The 27728-nt window shown below is 46.9% G+C and overlaps 1 protein-coding gene across 2 annotated transcripts in view; it reads left to right on the top strand.

Moving 5' to 3' along the window:
• Positions 1–27728, top strand: part of Tdp1 (tyrosyl-DNA phosphodiesterase 1) — an 83491-nt gene that overhangs the window by 51201 nt on the left and 4562 nt on the right. The window contains exons 14-16 of one of the 2 annotated variants that reach the window (XM_057782492.1): positions 1747–1849; positions 13783–13891; positions 21738–22382. In XM_057782492.1, the coding sequence (XP_057638475.1) occupies positions 1747–1849; positions 13783–13891; positions 21738–21811 (286 nt within the window). In that variant the 3' untranslated portion in view covers positions 21812–22382. Of the gene's footprint in view, positions 1–1746; positions 1850–13782; positions 13892–21737; positions 22383–27728 lie in introns of those variants that run through there. The other variant, XM_057782491.1, reaches the window with a different exon arrangement.

The following is a 27728-nucleotide window of genomic DNA, read 5'->3' as shown; positions in this document are numbered from 1 at the left end:
AATTTCATACATTTATGGGAATAGTGTATACAATGTACAGTGGTAAGTCAAAATAAAAATCATTCCCTTCTCTGTCTCCATGCTTCTTCAGTTCATATCATTTAGCCCTTTTGAAAGCTTGTGCAAAGCTCTCAGGGTCTACAGCTGGGCAGGGCTGTTGATTGACAGCATTTCACTTGGAGCTTGCATAGCACCTTCCGACACTATAAGCGTTGGTCCTCAAGGGGGAGGCTTCCAGAACCATATTGAGTCCTCCGAGTCCTCCGACTTAAGTGTGTAGTCTTCAGCAACAGAGTTTTAATTCCTGGCAGGTAACAAAGGGCAGTAGCAATAGCCTATATTTTGGGGGGATTATCATGGACCCTTCTGACCAACAACATAAATGGAAATATCCCCTTCCTGGCACCGGAGTTTTTGTTAGATAATAGTCTATGCTCAATTTGGATTGTCAAGACTTAGAACTATTTGGAAGGCAAGTCTCTGGGCATGTCTGTGAAGATCATTCCAGAAAGTTTCGCTGAACATGGAAGACTCACCTTGAATGTGGTCCACACTCTCCCATGGTTCAGCATTCATCCCTCTCTGCCTCTGAACTCTTGACACAGTATCCAGCTGCCATCTGGTCCTGCAGCCACGGCTATACCCATTGTCACTGCCAAGCAATAGCAGACTGAACCCTCAAACTGTAAGCCACAAGAAAGCCTGCCTGCCTTCCTAACTAAATAAATGTATAAGGAGCTATTTCCAGCTCTGGTCACTGAGTGTAGCACACTAGGACTCACTTTGACACCAGTTGTGTGGCCTTCCTCTGCTCTCCCTAAGCCCCGCCGCCTATGACAGACACACACACACTCACACACTGCTGTGCTCCTCTCCACTTCTGAGAAGTCAGCTTTTTGGCATCCGTGTTTAAATGAGAACCAAAGTGATCTTGGCACCTCCTTTGTGTCTATTCCAGGTCTCCTTCCTCCTGCTGTGCTGGAATTTTTTGAAAAGCCGTACCCACAGCTCTTTGCCTATATTAAACACGATTCTAAATGAGCCATCTTCCAACTGTAAACACCAGGCTGGTGGCCCCAGAGCGGCTTTCTTCAAAGCAAAAGTAGCAATTAGCTTTCATTGTCCCTCCCCCAGAAAGACAGAAAGTAGCTACTTATATATGATACTATTAACGTTTCAAAGGTTTTTGGTTTTTATGATTCATTATTCTTAGTTATGTGTCTGTGTATGGGTTTGTGCACACGGGTGCGGTGATCTTGGAGGCCAGCAGAGGGCACTGGATCCTGGGGTTACAGGCACTTGAGACCTACATGGGTGCTGGAAACAGAACTCTTGTCCTCCTGCAGATCCTCACTGACTCACACACCTAGCCACGAAGTTGTGTCTTCAGCCCCATGGATTTTTCTTAAGTGCTGCTTTTATGTACAACAGAACTGGAAGATACAGCAATACCAGGATTATAAAAAGAAAGGGAGTTTGGACATGGAAAAAGATACTTCTAAGGAAGATAATCATTTTAATAACTGCCCTTGGGGTGTTCAAATGAGGGTGAATTCGCAATTAGATAAATCCTGAGAATTGCAGCACAGTGGGGCTTAAATTTCCCTTTCAGTATCACAGTTTTGCTCAAAACTGAATCCACATGATTGCGGCTATAAATTTTTTGACCTGTGCTCTCGCAGCTGCAGCTGACCCTCACAGAGTCGCCACTCTGAGACAGCCCCTTCTCTGTCCTTGTCTCCACAGTGCGAATCTGTCCAAAGCCGCCTGGGGAGCACTGGAGAAGAATGGCACCCAGCTGATGATTCGTTCCTATGAGCTCGGAGTCCTCTTCCTTCCGGCGGCATTTGTGAGTCACACGTCACCTCCTCCTTGGTCACGCATGTTATGAGTGGGTCTTCTGTGTGTTCTCTCCCTCTGATCACACTGTGAGCCCAGCATTGTCTGGTAGCAGGGTCAGGGTTCTAATCCAAAACCCATGCTTTTAACATGGGTTACCTACATGGCTAGAGGTTGAAGGGCGAGGTTAATAACCATGTTTAAATAACTACTGTAAGCGTGATGGAAAGGTGTCAGAGCCCGTAGGGCCCAACACAGAAACTGTCTTTTCCCATCTTGACCTGTACGGAGGCGCGAGAAAATAACGAGACACAGTTCACACAATCGTCACGGAAGGGCATCTCAGGCTTCCTCCATCCTGAAGAACTACCCGCGTTTATTCTCCAAAACACCTTTTAACCCCCAGGTAAACCAAGGTGGACGCAGGGCTAGGGAAACACCTGCAGCTTAACTCACCAGCTTTGGCAAACACCTCTCCCCAGGCGATCTACCTTTTAACAAAGGAGGAGGAGCCATACATCCTGGCCTTTGTTAGGTGGCTGTCTTGCTTGTTTGGCAGGGTTGCATCTGCCTAGTGGCCAGTGAGCCTGCCTGTAAATTATCTTATATGAAACATGGGCCCACAGAAAGGACAAGTTACCAAAGGAGTAGCCCAGCCAAGCACGGACTTTGGGGGTGCGGGGACGGGTGAAGGGACAGTGCGGGGAGGAGAATGATGAGGGTTTAGAGTATGGGGAGAGGTTGGAAGACGCACCTGGAAAGGAATTGGCAGTAGCAAAGCTGGGGAGTAAAGAGTTCTGGGTTTAGCTGAGGACACATGGCAGGGAGCACCCAGAAACGCTCCATGTTGGAAGCAGTCTCTCAAGATGTCCACTACATCAGCTCCTCGGCAGCTTTGAAATGGCTAACAGCTTCTATAGCCAAACGCCAGATGAAGTCTCTGCTTGCCTGTGGGGACCTGGTGGCCTGAGCCGTATGTTTCACTACGCAGTAGATTCATACTTTCAGAGACTCATTTTCTGAGGCCCTAGGACCTACATACCCACATACGCGCGTGCGCACGCACACGTGCATGCACACACACACACACACACTCTGGACACACTCTTGATCGTGGCTTATGGTCAGGGTTGCCTGCACAGGGAAGTGGTTAATTCCACTCTCCACTTCCTTTCTTACTGCTTGTTGAAGTTTTAGGATAGGTCCCTTGTGAACGGCTCTGGCAGGACTAGGTTTAACTAAGGGGGCACCATGAGCTCAGTCAGCTCAGTAGACTTCAGTCAGCACATGAGCTGTAATGGATGCATGGTCTCACCGCCTGCTACAAAGAACCTCTTTCTTAGCAGCAGGACCCTCTCTTTCTCCCCCTCCACCCCCGCAGAGAGCAGCTCTTGTCCCCTCTCTCCTCCGCTTACCAGTCTTTACTAGTCTTTCTTCACCCCAGGGGCTTCAAGGGTGTAACTACCTGGCCACCCTAAGCTGCTGTCATAAGGTTTTGGCTACTTTTTCCTCCTGAGTAAACACCCTCTGGAACATCTGAATTCCAGCATCAGAGCCTCAGAAAGGACAAAGAGATGATGTCCCTGAGGTCCCACGGCTATTGTAGGGTCTAGCCCTGAGGTTGCTGCCTTCTGCCTGCTCCCTGTGACCTTTTACTTCTGTCACGTGTCTGGGCAATGGCAAGTTCGTGGTGCTCAACCACAGTGCTCAGATATTTGCTGTGGTGATAGGGACTGACTTCCATCTAGGTAAGAACTGCCCTGGTGCCAACTCAGATCATGGAACGCATTCCATGCGTTTCTTACTTGCTTTTTGTTGTTGGCATTTGTAAAATCTGCTCTGAGCTGATCCCTGACCATGGGAATGTTCACAAGACAGAAATGTCCCCATGTCTTCCAGGCAGAAACTCTTTTTCTGTATATTAGATGAAGGTCATAAAGAAATACAGGAATAATCATTTAAAATTCCCAAATTGACTTTATTAAGAACAAGGCAAGGCACATATAGCACATTTGAGGTAAAAAATAGTGTTTTTGAAGTGTGAAGACTTATCTTGCAAACATAAAAGATGGATGCCACTCCTTTCATAGAGCTAGCCCAGGGCACGATGACAGTATATCTCATCGACTGACTACTGGTAAGCTTGAGACCGATCTTAGCTTTCCAAACCATGAGCAGATTATCTGAAGCATTACAGCACTGGCCGAGGAAAGATCAACAGGTCTACAGCTATATAGACCTGGGCTGTCTGTGTTGTCCATGTTGTTGGTTTGTGTCTGGAAAGCTGAAGAGTGAGAGATAAGTAGGAGGAAGAGAGTAACAGGGAAAGAGAAAGGAAACAAGGTTCCCTGACCTTGGCGGCTATGCTGATCATGTGACTGAAAGTGCTGTTCCTGTGGCCTTTCCACGTGTGGATGTCTCTAATTCAGTGTCTTTGCTCTTCTTACGTGTATCAAATAAAGGTATTGGGGGGGGGCATACTAAAGATCTCAGATCTCCAAGAATTTGTTGGCTTATCTCTAGAGCCTGGGACATCACTTAGCAGTGGCTTCCTCTATAAAACAGGTAAGAACTAGCCAGCCACAGCCCTGTCCCAGCATCATCTCATCCAGTTAGTTTCCTGTGCTCTTCAGTGAGTCATAAAAGGCTGGGCACATGTTAAAGGTCAGCATTGCGAGAAATACACAGAAGCGTTTTGACCTTCATTCCCAGGGAGCTCAAGGTCAGTCAGACGCCCTGTACGTGGTCAGTAAGATACACGTCCCAGGTGTGAGCTGAGGGCCAGACCATGAGGGTAGCGCACAGCCTGAGTGAGCAGAGACCCGGGCTACAGTGTTCTTCATAGTGCTGCGTTCTATAGAAATAAGGTTCATCCCGCAAAAGGGAGGAATCAAAAAAGATGCTGAAGAAAACCGTGGAATAAAAGGAGTGACTTATAATTCAGACTTGTCTGTAGGGAGAGGCCCTTCTCTCTAGCTGCTGCCGCCAGTGGACTCCCACTGAGTGAAGACCACTCTGCGTGACTTTCTGCTTCTCGGACTTCTGTCTGAATCTTACTAGGCTCTCCCCTCTAGCCATCTGGGCTCTCCTGCTGCATCTTCCAGTCATGGGCCTGTCTCCAGAGAAGGGTACTGTGAATTTAAAGCCAGAAATGGATTTCCAGAGCGCCTCACCCAACAGTGAGCTGCCACAGGCCTCGTCAGTCTATGGGATGTGGTGTTTGGCTTCTTAATAGAGGAAGAGCCTGTATCCGGGTTCCTGTGTGGCCTGCTGTAAAGGGAAGATTCTGAAAAGGCAGCAGCAGTGCTGTCTGTGGTGTTGACTGAGGGAAGCCAGCAAGCACACAGACTCAGGAAATTCGCCCATCTTTGAAAGAGAGGTATGCCATGGAAGTGCTCAGTTCCCTCCTCAAAGCCCATTGCAGGCTCGGAGCTGAACATTCCATGCCCCAGGAGTGACCTCATCAATGCCAGCTCAGGTCCACAAGCACCCGAGGCCTTCCCTATGGTGGGCCCTGGGGGAAGAGTGAGAGTGGCTATGGCCCTCGTTCTCAGGAACGTCAAGGGTACATTGAGATACACAGACACCAACTCCACAGTATGGGATAAGAAGCATGCTCCGGAGCGTTTCCAGATAGGAGTCCTGGTGGGCGGGAGCGTGGGCTCTGCTGGGGAACTGGGAAAGCTGTGAGGAGTTTCCTCCATGTGGTCCTTGAGAAGCAAGTGTTCAGCCCAGTTTCGGGCAGAAGCTTACAGAGAAATATAATATTATAGTCAAGGAAAACTACTGTTTTCTGTGTGCTGGGGCTGCGAGGTGAGCATGGGAGCTAGGGGACTGGAATCCTGATCTAGGGTTGCAGGGCAGGACTTGCTGGGAGGGACTGTGTCCCACCTGGACAGTAGAAAGACAATCTGTGTCACAAGCCAATTGTCTAAGCCTTTGAATCTTAGAAAGCGTAATTTTTAAATTATGGATTATCACTTATATTATTCAGAAGGTACTTGAGGATATGTGGCATTTGCAAATGTCATCAAAATCAGCTTAATCATTTAAAAGACACTAGCCAGACGATCTGATTGCTAATGACTTACTGTTACTGGTCACCCCATTTGCCTGCTTTGAAGCATGAGAAATGCCCATGGCAACTTTCTCCCCATAGCTTTTAATAACTGGTTCCTGCCGTTCCTAACTATTCAGTACTGCTTATAATGTCACCTCTGGTCATCCCTGCAGCCACTGTGGCCAGGGTGCGCCAGCAGTTTACATCAGTCTGCTTCCTTCCCTGAGGCTTCCTTCAGGCTGCCCTTCTGGAGCCCATCAGCAGGCTTCGCCCCATCCTGCCGCCAGACCGTCTCCACCGACCACCAGCCTGCTGGCGCTACCTCCTTAGCAGCTGTCCAAACCACACTTCCTTCTCCTTCTGGCACTTCTATTCATTTAGTTATTTGGTTATTTTATGTGTATGAGTGTTTGCCTGAATATCTGTGTACCACGTGTTTGCCTGGTGCCCATGGAGGCCAGAAGAAGGTGCCAGTTCCTCTGGAACTGGAATTGCAGACAGTTATAAGCCTTCGTGCGGTTCCTAGAAATCAAACTGGGGTCCTCTGGAAGAGCAGCCAGTGCCCTTCATTTCTGAGCCCTCTCTCCAGCCCCTCCTGGCACTTGTTTCTACCATGCAGAACCCATGAATCTTACTAGGCTCTTCCCTCTAGCCAAGCCTAATCTATATCAGAAGGCAACTTCATGTCTCCAACACTAGCTGTTGCAGCTGCCCCCTGTAGACGCTCTTTTCTCTGCATCCCACTGCTTCCTGGAGCCTGGGCTCCCTGCATATCCCACTCTCCCTTGCTAGACTGAGAGCTGCTCCTCTGGGCATGTGGAGACTTAGGGAAGGTGGTCATTAGTTGATGCTGATACGTTTAGGCTTCTGGAGTTTGTGCTCTTCTCTGAGCAGCTAGAACAGAAGCATGCACCACAGCGTCTGTGGAGACTAAGCTTAGTGTAGGGACACTGTGTATACTTCGGTCACCACAAACTTGGTAAGCAGTTCGAACTGTGGATGAGCTCACTTGGAGCATCTCGTTGAAGTTTGCATGCACACACACACTTCCCTAATGTGTATGTATATGTGTGTGCAGCTTCAACAATAACAATTATCACTACAAAGGACAATATAGTATCAATCCCTGTGTATTCATTTAATAAATGTCCTAAGGATATTTGTGTTGATACTAACTTTACAATGTTCACCAACAAGACCACAGCTTGTTGTGAAATGAGGTCAGAAGTTATATCTTAGTGTCCCCGATTTGGTGCTAGTGAGACACACCTCAATGCAGTTCATCTTATTGTTGCTGGAGATTTATCTCGTCCAGAGTCCTATAGTCAGCCTGCTGACTGGACGCCAGCCAGATCTGCCCTCCCCAACAGTGTCCTTTGTGCTCCTGGGCAAAGCTCCGCATCCATGCCCCCAGGTTTCTGAGTCATCAGCACCCAGAGGTGCTACTTTTGTCCTTCCCCAGTGAGCCATTGCAGTCCCTGTAGCCTTTTTGCTGACTTGAGACCAGCATTACAAACAGGAGTGTATGGTGTCCAACAAGCAGAGGTTGTTGCTAGAGGCTCTCCACTTTCCCACAGCTGTGACAAGACCTGTCATCCAGTAATTAGTAACTGACCATATGACTTAGCACTCCTAGGACCCCAAAACTATAGTGGGTGGAGGGCCAGCATGCCTTATGTACAATAAAAATACCATCAGCAGCTTTAAATTTATTTATTTTTATTTTATGTGCATTGGTATTTTGCCTGCATGTACATCTGTGTGAGGGAGCCAGATGCCCTGGAACTAGAGTTACGGTTGTGATCTGCCATGTGGTGTTGACAGAGGTTTCTGTCCTACCCAGTCCTGCAGTCATTCAGTCTCAAAGAAATCACACAGAGGTCTCCATTAATTATAAACTGATTGGTCTATTAGCTCAGGCTTCTTATTAACTCTTACACTTATATTGGCCCATAATTCTTGTCTGTGTTAGCGACATGGCTCGGTAACATTTTTCAGTGAGGCAGTCACATCTTGCATCCTCTGTGTCTGGGTTACGACTGCAGACTGAAACTTCCCTCTTCCCAGAATTCTTGTTGCCCCGCCTCCACTTCCTGCCTGGTTACTGGCCGATCAGCGTTTATTTAAAATACAAGTAACAGGGTACAGACCATCGTCCCACAGCAATGTGGGTGCTGGGAATTGAACCCAGGTTCTCTGGAAGAGCAGTCAGTGCTCCTAACCACTGAACCATCTCTCCCGCCCCACTGGTAACTTTAGAATTGATCTAGAACAGGTGTTCTCAACTTGAGGGTCATAATCCCTTTGGAGGATGTCAAATGACCCTTTCCCAGAGGTCACATATCAGATATTTACATTACAATTCGTAACGGTAGCAAAATTATAGTTATGAAGTAGCAATGAAATGATTTTATGGTTGGGGGTCACCCCAACATGAGGAATTGTATTAAAGGGTCGCAACATTAAGAAGGTTGAGAACCACTGTTCTAGATGAAGATAACATGTTTTGCCCTTGACCAAACAGAAAACCATCCTAGCCTCTTCCGAGCCCCAGGTTCATTTGCTTCTGAGGCAGTAGGTTCCACTTTTCTGTAGAAAGGATTGAAGAAAGAAAAAAAAGAATCAAATCAGAAAGTCTTAACTTTGATCATCAAGTCTGCTTTCTCCCTTCTCTGATTTGGTTAAATTATTGTTGTTGTTGCTGCTGTTCTCAAACATGGCACAAGCAAATGATTCCTTCTCAGACGATCTCACTGTCAGTCAGGTAGCACTGTGCTTGTACCCTCCCCTTTATCTGTCCACACACTGGCCCTGCCCACGTGGCTCTGCCCAGCCATTGCATGGGCCCCCACAGTTTCCCAGGAGGCCACGGCTGGGCATGTGCTCCACGTCGCATTTCTCAGATCCTCTTAAATCCTACCATACCAGTCACTCCCACTGAAAGAATGAGGAAGGAGACAGACAGGACAATGCATTGTAGAAATGCCCAATAACCAAGAAAAGAACTCTCCAGGGCTTTCAACCAGATCACCGTCCTGATGCCAACCCTCTGATGTTGCCTGGATCCTCTTCGCCCCAAGCTACTTTCACAGACAGCCCGTTAGCTACCAAAGCCCTGTTGGTGTGCCCACTCTGTGAGCTTTCCCCAAGCCCTAGCTGCAAGCATCTGAGGGATGGGATAGGAAAGGCCACTACCTTTCTGTGATTTCCTTCCTTAACCAATTAGCCTACCTGATAAAGTAGGCTTGCTCCTGGCAAACTCAGCTGCTGTCTCAGAAAAACCCAGTACCTTGGCTCTCTGTGCGTTCAAGGCCAACCTTGTCTATATAAAAACTTCTGTCAAGCAGGACTACACAGTGAGACCCTGTCTAAGAAAAAAAAAAGTGCATCATGTAGTTTTACACACAAGGTTGCTATACAAGCACGAGCCGCTAACACAGTAAGCCCCATCTGCAACTGTGAGCTGAGCGGACTTCTTTCTGACTGAGTCAAGCCGCTGAACCTAAATGATCCAGCAATAACTAGTGCTTTCACTCCCAGCTGAGGGGGTGGGGGAGCCCACAATTTGTCATATGTGATTCATGTCCACCCTCTCACCTGGTGTCTCACAGATGCATTGTCTTAGCTGTCTTAAGTATCTACGCCTGGGAGGGTGCCTTCCTCTGTTTTGTAAAATGCCAAGCAATACCACTGTGATATATAAATAATGATAATTAGAAGACAGCCTCAAATAATTTGACATGCAGATTGAAGGGAAAAGTGGTACTTTTTTCTTAATACCCTAGAATTTGAATCCGAGATGGCATTCAAGAAAAAAGCATATTGGTTCTTGTCAGACATGGATGGTTCAAACGTTCTTATGTCTAAGGTCAGACTTTGGAAGAGGGAAGCCAGGCTTGGAACGCATAGGGCATCAAAACTGGGTCGAGGCCATAAAGACTCTCCCACGGCTTTGTGGCTGACAAAGATGATGGTGATCTAGGAGATAAGGCTCTCACACTTGCAAGAGTTTCCGTTTTTCTGGTTCTCGATGGCAAATATAAGATCGAGTCTTTGGGTAGTGGAAAGAGCATAGGCCCACAAATCCCAAAGACGGGCTGTGGACAGCTATGCAAGCTGGTCACTGTCACGGAGCACACCGACTGTCACAGTTAGACTTGCTCGTTCCTGTGCCCTGCATCATTCTCATGGAGTTCTGACACTGTATCTCCCGTCACCAAGTCCACCTCCTGTTTCTGTCTGGAGAACCCATGATCACCTGGCTGAGCAGTCTCCAGTCCATTACCTAAGCCGTTCCAGCTGCCCCACCAATGAGGCATCTCCTTCAAACCCTCAGCAGCTCCTTACTGTCTGCTGATGAGAAAGTCAGACTCCAGCTGGACCCCTGAGGAACTATTGGGTGTGAGTGATGGGCAGTCAACTCAAACAAGAATAAGCAAGAAGGTTGAGAATAGATGGTGAGCTCTTTGCTTCACGGCAGGGCTTGAAGTCAAGAGCTCAAGCTGTATCTTCAGTATTCCGACATCTCCTGCTGATGGACACGAGGGCTGCCAGCAACAAAACATTTCCATCTCCCCCAACACCTCCAGGCTGACTCATGCCTGAGTCACTAATAACAACATAACATACCTGGCTTGACAGGGACAAAGCACAGATGTCCACATCTCCCCTCATGTAGAGACGTGTTCCTACACACACACACACACACACACACACGCACGCACGCACGCACGCACGCACTCAGCACCTGAATGTGTCGTCTCTGAGCTCTTCCAACCCACGCTTGAATGTATTGCTCTCTCCTGATATTCTTCCTTGCCGTGGCTGTTTGTCAAAACCCAGCTCAAACAGTATTTTCTACAAAGCCTCTCGTTAGCCTGCCACAGAAGTGAGTCATTCTTCCTTTTTTGTGTAGCATCTCTGCCAGGTCTGTGTCGCACACTGCCTTTCACTGTCAGCATCTCTGCCACTGCTATAACCTCATACCTGCCTGCAGGCCCTTCTGGCTTCTGTTCCTGTGGTGCTGACGATCAAACCCAGGGCATTGTACATGTGAGGAAAGTTCTCTACCACTGAGCTGCATCTCCAGGTCTTTTCTGCGGTTCTTAATGTGCATGAGACACTTTCCTGTGTGTTACCACAGCTGCTGTTCTGCAGAAGCCAAGAAAGCAGGCAGGGCAAGCACTTTAATCTCGTGCCTGCAGCTCAGTGTTTCTTGAATGCTCACTGTGCCACAGGACTTGTTCTGGGGACTGAAGGTTGAAACGCTGCACAGGTTGGTTGTCGTCAACCTGACACAAGCTAGAGTCATCTGGAAGAGGGAACCTCAACTGAGAAAATGCCTCCACCAGTTTGGCCTAAAGACAAGTCTGTGGGGCGTTTTCTTAACTAATGATTGCTAATGTAGGGCCCAGCCCACTGTGGGTGCTACAAACCCTAGGCAGGCGGTCCTGGGGTGTATAAGAAAATAGGCTAAGAAGCCACGGAAACAAGCCAGTGAGCAGCATCCTACTCATGGCCTCCACTTCAGTTCCTGCCTCTAAGTCCCTGCCCTGATTTCCTGCCCTGACTCACCTCATGATAAACTGTGTGCTATTAGATGAAATAAACCCTTCCTTCCCTAAGTTACCTGGTCCCGGTCTTTATAGAAAATAGAAACCAAACTAAGACAGACATTCATATGAAGAATGGCCACCTCCTTGACCCATGAAGAAATTGAGATTTAATAATGTCATCACGTTGATTATCTTTCTTAGGGCCCAGAACATGGCAGACCTTAGCCACTCCAGACCTCGAACTTCTGTTTCCCCACCTGCAATGTTCTTTCCACGCGTACCTGCCAACCTCACTCATCTCTCAGTAGATCACAGGATCGCCCTTGGGAGGGAGGCATCCGCTAGCCCCTACGTCGAAAGCAGCCCCTTCTCTTACGATAGTACTCCAAGGCTGTTCTACACAGCACTTACCACAATCATTTGTTAGACCTCTCGACAAATCTATGTGTTTAGCACCTCCAGTCCACACTGTGCATTCCGTAAGGACAGGAATGATGATTTGTTGGTCTACGTATAGCCAGAGCTTGGTACCAGTCTGTCAACCTCGGGTCCACAGAGGGATGGCAACAGGGACTCCAAGTCAGGCTCACGTCAGACAGAAAGGACCTAGGCAGTCTCATAACCAAAAGTTCCCAAGTTCCCCAAGGACAAAGGAGTGTAGGCTTATGTAGGATCTTGGGATCTTGGACTTCGCCATAGAGGAAGGGAATTTCCAAGGAAAAGGTAAAAGGCAGACTGTGGAGTAGAGCTTATTGTATGTTCACATGTGTATGTTCACATATGTATGTTCACATGTGTTCTGGAACATGTGCCCATGTCCTGATGGATACAATTCCAGCTTTATGTCAGAGGAAGCTGGGCCAGTGGCATCATGGCTTCATGGCTGTGCTATTCTTTGTTGTGTGCACTCGTTCATTCTTCCTGTTTCCCCCGGATGGGGTTGTGGTCAGCACTTTCCCTGTAGTCTCCTGTTGTGCACATAAGCCCACTGAAGGGGTGAGGAAGCAGAAATGCTGCAAGGTTACAAGTATTAAGTGCAGTTCCATGCACTCTTAGGAGCTCTTCCTAGCTTCAGCTTGAGGAAATAGTATTTTGAACAAATGACTGCTTGTATCAGTCATTCACATGGCTTAGTGAATACCAGAACAAAGGCTAGAACGCAAGAGTGTCTGAAGCCATTGTGTGACTGCCATGCCCTCCCACATAGTGTCTGTGACCCCCCACACATACACCCATGCGCACACACACACACACACACACACTGGGTACCGAGAGCTGCCATTGTTCTTTTGCCAGCTCCTAGGACATTAGCACTGTTTGCTATGCATTTAGAATATGGATGGGTTTGGGTTGGTGGACCATAGGAATAAAGGACAGTGGAACAGTCTAAAAAGCATGGTGCCGGGATGATCCAGGAGTCCCCTGACAGGCGGCTCTAATGTGTTAGGCCCAGGCCTGTGAGAAGGAAAGGCAGTGTGCACAGTGGCCTGGAAGGAGACGCTCCCCCTCCTTGAGTGGCGAAATGCTCTCTGTCTAGCATTTCGGTAGGGTGTGAAGAGTTTTCACTTTTATATTTCTGTGCTTCTACTTCTTACTTCAGAGCAGGCAGTCTATTCCTATAGCAGTATTGGGATGTGGGAAGTCCTTCTGCATATGTGTTGCTTTTATTGGTTGATGAATAAAGCTGTTTTGGCCAATGGCTTAGCAGAGTAAAGCCAGGCAGAAATCAGAACCGAGATAGAGTAGGTGGAGTCAAAGAGACGCTATGTAGGAGAAAGACGCCAGAACCTTACCAGTAAGCCACAGCCTCGTGGTGATACATAGATTAGTGGAGATGGTTTAATTTAAGATATAAAAGCTAGCTAAGACAACACTTGAGCCATTGGCCAATCAGTGTTATAATTAATATAGTTTCTGTGTGATTATTCGGGTCTGGGCAGCAGGGAAACGAATGAGCAGTCTCCACTTACAATATTGAAAGAATTCTGGGATGTTTTCATCTGGGGAGTCCTGCAAACCCCCTGCCAACTGTATGTGGTACTTGGTAGAAACTGGCTCACACCCGTTACTGTTTCTCTTGTTTCCTGTGTGCCTTGTTAAACTCACAGGTTTTTAACTTCATTCTTACATGCAGCCTCTCTTGGTTTTACAAAGGAAAATAATTTAGGGGGAAGGGTTATAGAGCATTCTTGCCTAGCCAGTGTTGAAAATAGCTCTGAAATCACTTAATATCCTTGTGGGTATCATAAAGAGAAATTACTTCTTAGGATCTTCTAGCTAATATAGAAAAAAAAGATTCAGTCATATCCTCTCTCTGTGTGCCTGCAGGGCCTGGACACCTTCAATGTGAAGCAGAAATTCTTCTCCAGCAACTGTGAGCCAATGACCTCCTTTCCTGTGCCCTATGACCTGCCCCCGGAGCTCTATGGGAGTAAAGGTGAGACATGGATGAAGGGACACAGGCCAATGTGCCACACTGGCAGAAAGTAACCCAGGAGGTGCCCCTGGTCTCCACGTGAGCCTGGCTCCTGGGAACCTCTAGAAGTTCAGACCTGAGAGGATTCTTACTTCCCTCTCTGGGGCCACTCGGGCAATGTGGTTCTCAAGCTGCTCACTCTGAGAACCCATTTGCCCTCAGTTATCAAGAATCCTAAAGAGCTTTATGTGAGCTTCGTGTGTGTGTGTGTGTGTGTGTGTGTGTGTGTGTGTGTGTGTATGCGCGCTTGCATGTGTGTTCACTATAATGGAAACAAAACTGGAATATGGGTAGTAGTGGCACCCGCTTTTAATCCCAGCATTCAGAAGGCAGAGGCAGGCGGATCTCTGTGAGTTCAAGGCCAGCCTGGTCTACAGCACAAAGCTGTAAAATGTTTAAATAGGTGTTGATTTGTTAGTTTAAAAAATAATAAATCATTGTAGTATGATTCATGGCCAGTTCCAAAACCAAGGACAAACTTAGGGAGGGTAGTGGGATCATCTCATGTTTTTTTTTTTTGTTTTGTTTTTTTTGTTTTTTTGTTTTTTTTGTTTTTCGAGACAGGGTTTCTCTGTGGTTTTGGAGCCTGTCCTGGAACTAGCTCTTGTAGACCAGGCTGGTCTCAAACTCACAGAGATCCGCCTGCCTCTGCCTCCCAAGTGCTGGGATTAAAGGCGTGCGCCACCACCGCCTGGCTCATCTCATGTTTAAAAGCATCTTTAGTGTGCAACTTAACAGCTGACTGCTGAGCCCTCTCCGCTGCTGTCACTTGGTCTGTTGTGATGTCACTGCATCTGTAGCTCTACTAACATAAAAGTGAGGATAACATGATGGTACTATGTCACTATGAAGTAAATTTGATTCACAGAACACCCCCAAAAGAGGTCACTAGGCCACACTTTGAAACCTACTGCACTGGACTCTTTACTTTCCTAGAGGTTATGACCAAGTATACTTCCCAGTAGAAAAGCCATACGACTGTTTACAGCAGCAGTTTCAACCTGTGGGTCATGACTCCCTCGAGGACCCATATCAGATATCCTGCATATCAGATATGTACATTGCAATTCATAAAAGTGACAAACTTACAGTTATGAAGTAGCAATGAAATCATTTTGTGGTTGGGGTCACCACAGCGTGAGGAATTAAAAGGGTCAGGTCACAGCATTAGAAAGGTTGAGAACTACTGGTCTACGGGGTTAGGCATCTTCCTCCAGGCAGGCGCCATCCCAGGCTGCTGAGCATCCATCATAGGCTGCTGAGCATCCATCCCAGGCTGCTGAGCAGCTGTTGTCACCCGAGGAATGTTAGTCTTGGAGGTGGGTCCAGGGTGGTGGAGATGTACAGTTTCTAACTTCAAATGCAAGTGCTTACTATCCAGTCATAGCTTAGATCCTCTGGGAAACAGATGTCTCCGTGAGCGGCCAGGAATGTGCAGGTGTGCGAAGTCTGAGCAGGGAGTACTTTCTGATGGGAAGCTTTTAATGACATCACTCCATCAATAGTCCTCAGTCTTCAGTTCCTCGATGGAGTCCAGGCAGCCTGTCTTCCCACAGCACTGCCAGCTGGGTCTGGCGAATTCTCGGCCCTCTATCTCCCTTTGGGACTTTCTTGGTAAACCGAAACTCCCCATCTAGTGGACCCATTTCTCAGGATTGTGTCGACGTATGGGGACACAGCCCTGTGTCCTGTTGCCAGCGTGCCGCCCCACAGCCTGCAGGTGGCATTGCCTCTCTCTAGCTGTTTACAGTTACAAGGATGACTCTTCTGTTGAGCATGCTGAGTTTGTCATCCACATTCATCCTAACAGCAAGGTTACATGGATTTTAACCAGGATTTTACAGAATGTAACCAATTAGCCTCCACCCAAATAAAACCCAAAAAGTGAGGCCATGATTCAAAATAATTTATTTATGTGCCAACTGCCCAGCTTACTAGGTGACCTTGGGCAGTTGACTTTTAGACCTGTGTCTAAAGACAAAATGGGGAATGCCAGTGTCTCCTGCGGGGCTATTGAGAAAACTAACCAAGATGGAGTCTGTCCAGTGCTTAGCGCGGTCCCTAGTTCAGCCAACAGTCAATAGACAAAGTTAGTCTAGTCCCGTGCACACTGCACAGTGAACTAATGTGACCCGCACCCCTGTCCTTCCTGAACAGCGACTTTCATACTACATTTCCATCTTTCCTTTCTTTCTCTTTTCTTCATCTCCACTCTCTTTTCTCTTAAGTCATTGAGTTCTAGAGAAGAATGACCTAGGACAGTGGCTTTGGGTCTTGCCTGCTAGAGTCTGACTCTGAGCCTTGCCTTCCCCAGCCGTGGCTGGATTCCAGCCCCATCCAGTAGTCCTTGTCTCCAGAGGAGCAGGAAAACAAGAATGGGAGATATCATGAGCCAGAAAATGTCCTGCAGTCCCTTCCCCTCTGTTAGGAACAACTCCTAACAACTCACAAGTTTGCCGGTGGTAGGCATTATCCTAGACTGTAAAAAGCTAGATCTCTATCATGACCAGTGACTAGAACACTTTATACAGTAATTTGTTGAATTTTTCCTTCTTAGGCTTTTTCTTTGAAAGATACTTATAAAAGAAATTGAAACATTATGTTTTATCAGTATTATTTTACCTCCTGCATTCCTTCAGCAGTGTGTAGAATAATGTCGGTAATTCAGATTTTACCTTTCAAATCCAGCCACTGTTCTGTAGCCATGACCCGTACAGAGGTGTTTCCCTGAGGCAAGGGAAAATGGGTTGTCAAGACCATTTCAAAAGCACTTCATGTTTAAAAGTGATTTTTGAACCATGGCAATACACACAATGTCTGATGCCATTTTTTTTTTTTTTTAAATCAGAGGTTCACACAAAGAGCTTAGTGCAGGAGTATCCCACTGTGAAAGCTTGGCCAGATATTATCTTGGAACAAAGAAAATGATCAGAGAAAATGATAAAAGTTAACACTTGAGTTCCGGGGTTCCTTGCTTTGGGTGGCCATTGGCAGTTACATAACAACAAACCTACTGTGTGCGAGCACCACTACTTGAACTCTGGCTGAAACAGGCAGATGAGGCCTCACCCGCATCATGTTTAGCTTACTCTTTTGAAAAGTGTGTTTAGAAAAATGCATTTTAATAATAGAAATGGTGTTTGTAAAATTATTCCCTCCTTCCTATGCCAGGGTTAGAAGCCAGGACTAGCATGTGTGAGGCAGGTTCTCTGCTACTGAGCCACACACCCAGCTCTGTAGGGTTTTTAATCTTTATACAATTGTACATTTTTGTTGAACTTCCCCATTCCTTCCCTTTCTCACCCCCCCACCCAACTCCCATTAGTTCCTTTTCTGTCCCCAGACTGTTTCTTTTCTCCCTGGTATAAAGGGTGTGAAATGTATATATAAAAATCTGGAGCCAAATGAAAGGAAGCGTATTTGTCTTTCTGAGACTGGCTTGATTCTCTTGACATAATTCCCTTTTCCTGCAGCCAGCATAACCTCATTCTTGTTAGTGGCTGAAATGTTTCTATTATGTATATGTGTGACATTCTCTGTACCCATTCCTCTTTGGGTAGACACCAGGATGGTTCTGTAACTGAGCCACTCTGAATAGTGTTTCAGTGTCCTGCTGTACAGGAGTCTCTGCGATGTGTGGTGGAGTCCTTCGGGGAAATCAGCCAGGAGCGGTATAGCTGGGTCATATGGTAGATCTCTTTGTAGGTTTTTGAGACACTTCTTTACAGTGCATATAGTATTTGGGCTAGTTTACATTCCCACCAGCAGTGTAGCATAGCAAGTGCTGGCAAGGATGTGTGTAAAGGGAACCCATAGTCTCCTTGGGAACAAATCGCCAGCCTCTTAAAACATGGTAGTGCCGTCTATCCCATTGCTGACCTTGAGTCTGAAAAGAATGTAAAACGGTCACCGTACCATCTCTGCTGTGATATTCTTTGTATCATATATAAAAGAGCAAAGTGTGAGAAAGTTGGAGAAAAGCCTGTCTTGCTTTGACCTAATAAGTGCTAAAAGCCAGAGATGTGCCTCAGCTTGATGTTAGGGTGTGTGTATGAGATCCTGGGGCTGGGTCCTCAGTTCCATGTTAGGGTGTGTGTATGAGCCCCTGGGGCTGGGTCCTCAGTTCCATGTTAGGGTGTGTGTATGAGATCCTGGGGCTGGGTCCTCAGTTCCATGTTAGGGCGTGTGTATGAGATCCTGGGGCTGGGTCCTCAGTTCCATGTTAGGGTGTGTGTATGAGATCCTGGGGCTGGGTCCTCAGTTCCATGTTAGGGCGTGTGTATGAGATCCTGGGGCTGGGTCCTCAGTTCCATGTTAGGGTGTGTGTATGAGATCCTGGGGCTGGGTCCCAGCACTGGAAGGAACAAAGAAGAGAAAGAAGAAAGAGAAGCATAGTGGTAAGGGGAGGCTCATGTTGCATTTAAGGAGTAGGTAGGTAAACATACAAAGCTTCTAAGACACTCATTATAATAGTCGATTTTTTGAGAAATTCATATATAAGAACACTTATTTAAACCATTTCCACCCCTCAAACTTCCTGCCCCCCCCCACAACCCTTCTAAGTTTATGACTCTTTTGTAATTATTAGTTACGCACGCTCGCTCACTACTGAGTCTAGTGAGTGTTGTCTGGATGTACATGATGTTTAAGGATAACCGTTTAGGATTAGGAAATCTATTAGGAGGGCTCATCCCTGGAGAACCCAATTCCCCCTCCCTCCTCACTCCCTTGCCATTGCCTCGTTGTCATCAGCCACTGCCTATATTGTTTTGGAGACCTCTTGGACCCCTCTGACGGGACTCAATGGATGGTGTCCCTTGCTTGGCACTGGAGTTGTTGTTAGATAGCCTGTGGCTCCTATCACCCTGTGCCAGGTAACTCCATTTAAACTGTGTGTGTGCGTGTGTCCATGTCTTTGTGTGTGTGTTGTATATAAACTGTATTATACACACATGTATGTAATTTTAAGTAAGCTTATAAAATAATATATCTCCTTACGGCTTTGTCAAATACCCTTGGATAATTAACCCTCCTTCCTCACTCTCCCCTTGCACTGCCCTCCACGTCCCCTTTCCTCCATCACACCTGTGTCCTCCTAGCCCTCTCTGTTTAAAAGGTATCAAGGTTATCCATATGTAATATTCTTCTTTCAAGTTTTTGACATCCTTGTGGATTCCCAGAAAAGAACAAGAAGAGTACATACAGTACAAGACTTCTCTTGTGCCTCCCCCCAGAGATCAGCAAGTCAGTATTTTCTTCTGCTTGCTTCCTTTCTCACAGTTTGAAATTTGAAGACATATATCTTTTCCCTAAATATTTCAGTGTATATAGTTCCTGAAGATAAAGGCATTTTCTTCCACAAGCATGGTGTCATTATCAGGGTCAGCATTGTAGATGGAGCCTAGGCATTTCCTGGGCAGAATACATTCACACTTCTCAAGGCGAAATGGAAAGCCCAGGTTACATGCTGTGTTCGTTTATCCTGCTTTTAGTCTTCATTAACAGGGGACCGATCCCCAGCACAGACCCTCCAAGGTGAGCTTTCTGGGCTGGGGCCTGCAAGGATCTTACTCTAACAGGCTGTCAAGGGAGGCTCTTACCAACCAGGCTATGGAACCAACCATAGACACAGTGACAACTACATACAACCACCTGCTTTACTGTCTGCCACTTTGGGAGTAAGTTCCCCCATGGGGCTCACACATCTGGCTCACCTCCTTTCTGTCTGCGGCACTTAAGAACCTGTTCCAAATGCACGTGTGAGTAGGTTACACAGCACAGTCTTCTGAGAGGTTTTTAGAGAATTCTAGAGGTTTGTTTAAAACAGGTTTCCTTAGTCAGTGAGTATCAGTGAGGAATTCCGGTAGTCACAGGTACAAAGATACAGTAATGGACTGGCTACCCTCTTCTCCCTGTGGCTGTTTTTCTGTCTCTGCAGGTGGTAGCAGACCTGTCAGCTAGCACAAGAAATGATCTACCCAAGGATGCTGGCATTCTGCTGCAGGGCATCCACCAACAGGGAGCTCCCCAGGTCTTTGCCTACACTGTTGCCTGATGTTAGCTGGCGGGTTAACAAGTCTGTATCATGCCAGGCCTCACTACCAAGTACTCATGCAGATAAAGCAAGGCCAGTGTCACCCCAGAGTGTGTGGAAAAGATGTGTGTAACGGATCCAGGCACAGGAGGTGATGTTTCCAGAGAGAACAGGGTGCAGATAGAGTGGAAGTCAGGTCCAAAGCCATTGCCCCCCAGACCCTGAGGTTGCCACATTCCAACAAGCTTGGTGAGTTAGCAAGAAAGGGTTTGGTACTGGGCTTTCAAGACCAAAGACAACAGGATGTTAGGATAATTTGTTGCTGTCTTCAGAACTCCTTCAGATCCTTCAGTGTGTGGCTCTTGGAGTGCTTGCTTGAGATGGCTCAGCACAGACTGTCCTCTGAGCTGCCATCACTTCTGTTGAGAAGGGGGGAAGGTTCCCAAAGTCAGGTTTGCTGTGCTGGGTCACTGCCTGGCAGTCCTTAGGATGGTGTCAATCTGTTTACAATATGCACTGTGACCCTAAAAATCTGTTGGTTTTTATTACTTCCCGAGACAGTGATGGGGGCTTGCTTTTAACCTGGGATGCATCTACATCCTGCCGTCTCCTCGTTCTTTTGAAATGGTTTGACTCTAGCCATAGCGTTACATTGTAAGAATGGTTTATTGAAGGTCTCAGTTTTAGTTTAGAACATCAATGAGACTGGCTTATTAGTGGTTGAAGCACTGGACATACAAGTATGAGGACTGGAGTTTGAACCCCCAGAACCCACATAAGTATCAGATGGACATGGTGTCCCACTTGTAATTCTGGTGGTCAGAAGGTGGTGGGATTGCCACAGTAAGCTGGCCAGTCAGATAGCAGTATTGACAAGCTCCAGGTTCAATTGAGAGAGCCTGCCTCAGTGAAGACTTCCAGTGTCAACCTCAGGTGCGTGTGTGCTTGTGTGTGTGTGTGTGTGTGTGTGTGTGTGTGCGTGTGTGCGTGTGTGCGTGTGTGTGTGTGTACGTATGTTAAGAGGAGCTCCATTTAGTGAGCCTCCTTATTGTGCTAGGAGCCTTCACAGGCATTCTTGCCAGAGTACAGATCCAGGCCTGTTGTTTCTGTGACATTGGTCTTCAGTCATCTATGCATCTATGCGTGTGACCCAAGAGCTTGGTTAAATGACCAGCTGAGAGCAGAAATGCACCAGCTGCTGCTGTCCTTTCTTCAGCATCCTAAAAGAAGAAAGGGACAAAGAGATGGTTCAGTGGGTGAAGTGTTTGCTGTGGACACTTTATAAAAAATGACCAGAGTGGCTTGTACCTGTATTCCCCGTGTGAGGGAGGGATCCCTGGGGTTTCTGGATAGTCCTCCTCACCCAGTAGTGAACTGAATTCCATAAGACCTTGTCTCAGAAAATGAGGTGGAAGTAACAATGAAGATGTCCAAAGTTAACCCTTGGCCTCTGCATGTCACATGTAAAGATAAAGAGGGTGGGGCAGGTAACTGCTGTACATTACGTCTTTGTTATGCGTCAGGTGCTAGAGCGTGCATACTACATGGCTTCATCCAGCTTTCTCCTGGTCTGTCCGCCTGGTCTGCTCATCTGACCTTCAGTTCTAACATGAGCCTTTCCCAAAGCCATTGTCTGCAGGTGACATCATCAGGGACTGAGTCAGAAAATTTTCTTCACAACTTGGAGATCTGAGCACCAAATGCTTTGATCCCAGCAGATAGGATTTTGTGGTACTATCCAAACAAACATCATGTGATATGCTTTCTCCCCAGATCGGCCGTGGATTTGGAACATTCCTTATGTCAAAGCACCTGATACGCATGGCAACATGTGGGTGCCTTCTTGAGACAAGGTGCTGTGAAGTTTGAGTGTAAAACATTGAATGTTCTTGTTTGTACTGAATGTTCACCTGCCTTAAAATCTTATTCGCACCCATACAAAACCCTTTGCAAAAGTCAGTTTTGGTTATGTGTCTGATGGTCATTGTCAACATTCTCTCTAAGAAAGAGAAGCGTTATTTTCTTAATTCACTTTTGTATGTTCTTGGGATCGAGATATTAAACTTCATAGTGTTTAAAAATGTGTATGTGCCTGGAGTGAAATGACCAATCTCCAGCAAGCATGCAAGAAGCAGGCATGGTGGCTGTGCACTCAGAACCCAGTGTGGGTGGGCCGGACAGCCTAGCCTGAGTGGTGAGCTCGAGGTTCAGTGATGGTGCCAGCTTGACTTCGTGTTGGGTGTTTCCACCATCCATGGCCAGAGATGCTCTTCCTTCACCTGCCCAGGGAAAGAACAGAAGCATTTGTTCTCTGCACCTTAACAATTTTCAATCTTCCTGGATCCCATAGATTTCTTCTGCTATGGAAGAAAGCTAGGGAAACCTCTACACTGGCAGTCCCTGCTCCAAGATACCTAAGATCCCTGTCCATTGGCCTCCAGCTGCAAGGCTAAAGCGATGATAGTTCTACTGCAGGGGGTCCGCACCAGCACCTGGAAGGCAGACGTGACGCTTGGGGTCACAAGTGCACAGCATGCACAGGCTGAAAAAGGTGTGAGGCTTTTCTGCCATGCCTGTAGCTAAGCATTATGGTGATCCTCAAGTCCCTGACTTGCTTTGTCTGCTTGCCATAGATAGGTCCCCTGGTCACACTCATCTAGACCAGTGGAACCCTGAAGGCCCACCCAATAGAGGCTCTATAGAGTGGCCTGGGAGAAACCACAGTGGTAACATTGAGACCATCTGTACCCAAGAGGTTTGCTCTCCAAGTGTCTGCAGACCTGTGCCACTCTCACAGGCTCTGCAAAGAGCAAGTCTGAGACTGGCCAGCCAGGTAGCATTGGCCCTGCGTGTTTTCTAGACACAGTTACTAGCACACATAGGAAGTAATGCCCCGAGAACAACTGAGAACACATGGTCATCTTTAACTATATGGGCCCTTCATTATTATTTTTTATTATTATCATTATTATTATTATTATTATTAATGGAAGTAGCTAATTTACTCAGAGTGCTACAAAGATGGACCACAGACCTTGCTGCTAAGGTTCCTGAGGAAATTGTGCCGCATTATTCACAGGTTCTGGCTCGACTGCTCCAGCCAAAGAAGCCCTTTCTGCCTGTGTGGAACATAGGGCCCCTTCTGTCCATTGTTCCCTCCTCCTCTCACTGTTCTACCTGCCGAGGCCCCCCGCACGATGTGAAACAGCCAGCTTCTGCTTCTCTGTAACCGCCAGCACAGACTGCTCAGAGTTTCTCACATGTGAACGAGCAAGAAACCACAACTTGGGAGGCTGTGTTTTTCCACGTGACAGAAACAGGTCATGCTTCCTGAGGTTCCCTCTATTTCTAATGCTTACTCACTTTTACCCCTGTAAGCCCCCATGCCACAAATGAGGAGCCTAGGCTTGAAGGAAATCAGCAGTGGGATGCCCCCATGAGGAAGTGGGCCTGAGACTCAGTTCTGCCCCATGGAAGCTCATCCATCCTGCACCGCACTGTGCCAGCCACACAGGGCAAGCTCTAGCTTCCTGTTCAGCAGTAGATGTTAGATACTCCCTGAACAGAAGTTTAATGTTGTATGACTTTCAAGTAAACATGGTTTCTGCACAAGACCTGATGTGCTTAGAATAAGAATCTGGAGCCGATTTTGTCATGTCTTTTTTCTTCACCAGAAGTAGGGTTTCTAGACTAAAAACACCCTTACTATGAAACCATTTCTGAATGATGTAGGTGCTTTGTGATGTTTTATTCTTTATGTGTCTGTGTAAGTCGGAAGAGGACATTGGAGCCTTTGGAGGTAGAGTTTCAGGTGGCTGGGAGCTGCCTGACATGGCTGCTGGGAGCTGAACACCAGTCCTCTACACGAACAGTCAGCTTCTCTCCCCATGAACATCTCTATAGATGGTTTTTTAAGTCATTTCAGGAGGGCATTTGACTTTCTTTCATCACTAAAGAATTACTGCCACCATCCCTTTCTGAAGAATTCAAGAAAGAACTTGAGAACACACGCCTTTGATGGAAGAACCTCAAAATGAAGGTTTACATAAGCAGTCTTATTTACATAAGCAGACCTTACTTATAGGTCAGCATTATATTGATGGATTGATACAAATTACAAAATGATACAAGGCTACATAAAAACTCACTGGCAGGAATAATATAGTCTAACTGTAGTATGAGGATGAATCTAAATTTTTATTGATTATATAATAAAAGCATGTTATGCATAGGTCAGATCCACTCATACTGAAGTGTTTGGAAATTATCGTGGTAGCTTGCTTGTTTCAAGTAATAATCTCAGGTGCGAGAGTATTACGAACTGCCTGTTTTTCCTTTCAGACAAGACCTTCCTGTGACTCACAGGAAGCTTACTTAACTACCGTTTTTTTTTATGTTTCTGTCAACTAGTACGTTATGACTCACGTAAGAGTCACACACAAGCCGTCTGCTCCTGGGAAATGCCTGTAGTGACCCAGCATGGCTCAGGTTGTCATCCTAGAGCCCAGGCATGCCCACTGGTCCCCTGAGCATTGCCATCCACTGAGCTGACTTCTAGGAACGGTTGTCTGTGTCATGTCCAATCTTCCTAATGATCCTATCAGAGAGGCTCTCTGAGTCTCATTTGCAGGCGGAAAAACTAAGCAGATTATTCATCCAAAATCACATAGCTGGGATTCGAACCCAGACAATGTAGGTCCCATGCAGCAACTGTGGTGGGTGTCCCATGCTCCAGCCAGGAACAGGCTTTGTATACCTGTGATGTAACTATAGATACAAAACCGTGTGCCTTCATCCACTGTAATAGCAAATTATGGTTGGCATGGCAGAACCAGCTAGCAGCACATAAACCCAAACACTAAATGCCACATTAGTATGCAGGCCTGAGTCGCTGAATAATTTAAGCCAGCCCAGCTTCCTGCTGAGCAGGGCTCCGCTTGGGTTAGAGTGCAGAGGGCTGGAAACTGCACTGTTGCATTTGTTCTGTTATATTCTCTGACTGACGCCTGCTGCTTCTCCCGACCTTCTAGACCAAAGTACAAAGTAGGAAAAATTAGATCAGATGCCAGGTGCTGGAGAGAGAGCACGAGGCAGCCCAGGAAATTAGGTACGGGGTACTAGCAAAGTCGGTGACATGCAGATGGCGGCTAAAGCTTTCTAAGTCTGAATAATCCGGATCCTACGTTTTGCAGGGTTCGAAGCAGTCTGTCTCAAAGCAGAATCCAAGCAATGCATGAAAGCGGCTCTTCTCTTTAGACAGGGAGACGCCCCATTGAAACTGGCGTGGCATAACACACGTTGCTAGGGGCAGTGTCTCCCATTCACCCTGTAGCAAGGTTTTCACAGAGCTCTTTTGCTGTTTATTAAGTAGGAGGCATTTGCGCCAAACTGCTTTTCCAATACTCACAAGTGATGAAAAAATGCTCGGGATAAGATGGCCGCAAAGGCATTTGCTAGGGGTCAGTTTGGTCATAGGTGACTGTATTCATCTCTCCACACTGTGGCACGGGAGAGTCTCTTCAGCAGTGGAGAGAAACACCTAACATTCAAGGTCACCCAGCTAGCTAGTGAACAAGAGCTGTGCCTCATCTCTGGTGCTGGATCAGCCCTGGCCGAGCCAGCACACGTCCCTTTCTGTGCCCAAGGACACAGATGATGTCATGGTATGTGCCTTGCATGGCTGTCTGGTCTTGGGTTTAGAAATTATCATAACAACTGAATGCTGATTGTGTTCAGATAATTGACTTTGCTGTAATTTAGGAGGCCTTATAATCATCCGCCATTCTGCAACCTTTTTCAGTATTTTAATGAAGGGCTGCCTGAGGCAGGGTCCTTCCGTAGTTACAGAAATGGGGTTAATTAGTTGAAGCGTTGAGGAAGGCTGAGGGTGCTGAAGCCAGGGCATCGGCAATGCAATGAAGATGTGTCTGGGCCTTGGCTCTGCTCTAGAACCTGACCACCATCCTCACAAACACTCTCTGCCTGGATGCCGAAATTCCCCCAGAATCCCATCTACCTTCAGCTAGCCTCTCCAGAGAAAGGAAACTGCTTCCCACACAGCTCTAGCCGGAGGGAGGGAGGCCCGGGTGCCCAAGTGGACCAACTTGAGCCACCAGGACATTCTGTAAATCGCAGGTGCATGTACTGCAGACTCCAGGGTGGCCCTGGTAGAGAGGGAAAGGGCCTAAAAGACTGCAGAGCAGTGGAAACATGGTCGATTCCAAGCAAGACGTCCCTCTGGAGACGTACTGACACCGCCCTGGAGGCCCTTTTTATGTCTGCTCCTTGAAGAGTGTACACGAGCTTACAGATGTATTCGAAAGTCCAAATTTTCGGGGGCGGGGGGACTGCATAAATAAATGAGCCCTGTATAATCTGGACATTCTAGAACTAATTTTTCAAACTGGGAGTCATAACCCACAGTGAATCATGAAATCCCCGTTAGTTTAATCAAGTCGGTGGGTCACAGGCAGTCCTTTTGGATGAGATGGAGTAAAAAATATTTGTGTATAGTACAGACTGGGTACTTAATAGGTTCTCTGGTTCACCCACCCTGAATTGGCAGTCACCCTGGCTAAGGCTTGAAAGTTGACACCTGGAGGTGACAACATCAAGGCCCTGGAGACTCATTAGAGTTGTCTAGCTTTGTCCCTTCCAGCTGTGAGAGCCAAGCAAGTCCCTTCATCTTGCATCTTACTCTCATCTGTAAAGTAAGGCTAATAGCTGGATAGTTATAAAAGCGGATCGACTGGTATCCTGGACGTGACAAGAACTCATCATAGTTGTGAAGATTCTGTTCCTGTCCGACCCGTCATAAGCAAGCCTGGACCAGGCAACCTTTGGAGCCCTTAGAACTTCATGACCAGCAAAGAGGAGGAACCCCGCGCCCCCTGGAAACCAGCGCTCTTCCACAGCACTGGCCAGACTACTGACCTGTGCTTGCTTCTGGAAAATAGGGAGATTTGAGAGTCCCCGCTGCTGCCGTGGATCCATCCCCAAAGTGGGGGCTTTGTTCCTGGGAAGTCTTGTCTCCAGCCTCAGCTTTAGAAGCTCCTGAAGGTCAGCATGGGACAAGAGGCGGCAGTGAGCTGATGGCTAGGGAAGGGGGAGAAGTAGAGGCGAGGACCTAAATATGTAAAGAGAGACAGGCTAAAAAGCAAATGGATGGGAAATGATATTATGCAAGTGCCAGGCATAAGAGGGCTGTCGTGAGTGGATTGGTATCACATAAAGACCTTTGCAAAGCAGATGGCCTACACAGCAGACATTTCGCACAAAACAAACGCCACTATGTGAAGAAGCTATGGCGAGCAAATGAGATGTTGCCTTATAGCTTCAAAGTGCTTAGAACAACAAGGGGTAGCTGGTAACTTTAAATACCCCTACTTCGCCAGTCCATGGAATTAGCTAGCACAACAACAACAAAGAGCTAAAAAGCAATTGCAGATGCTCTTACCAGGCTGATGTAGTCGGAGCCCTGCGTACCTACAGCTGCAGAAGGCTCAAGCTTGCCAGAGCATTTGACTGGTGTTCACTCCATCTGACGAGATCTCTTAAAAAGTCTCTAACTACATGTGAAATAAAAAATGAAAAACAAGCAAACATTTGTATATGATTCACAAGCCAAAGAAGAAAAATATTTTTGCAAGAGATTATGAATATAACTTCCTCTAAAATTTTTATAGTGCAAGTAGCATTGAACAGGAAAACTCACAGCTTTAGAGTAGAAGAAATGTTAGTGAAAACGAGTCCATCCCAGAAGAG

The sequence above is a fragment of the Chionomys nivalis genome, chromosome 10, assembly GCF_950005125.1.
Source record: "Chionomys nivalis chromosome 10, mChiNiv1.1, whole genome shotgun sequence".
Lineage (NCBI taxonomy): Eukaryota > Metazoa > Chordata > Mammalia > Rodentia > Cricetidae > Chionomys > Chionomys nivalis.
The sequence above is the reverse complement of the archived record's forward strand: the minus strand, read 5'-3'. Positions and strand labels throughout refer to the sequence as shown.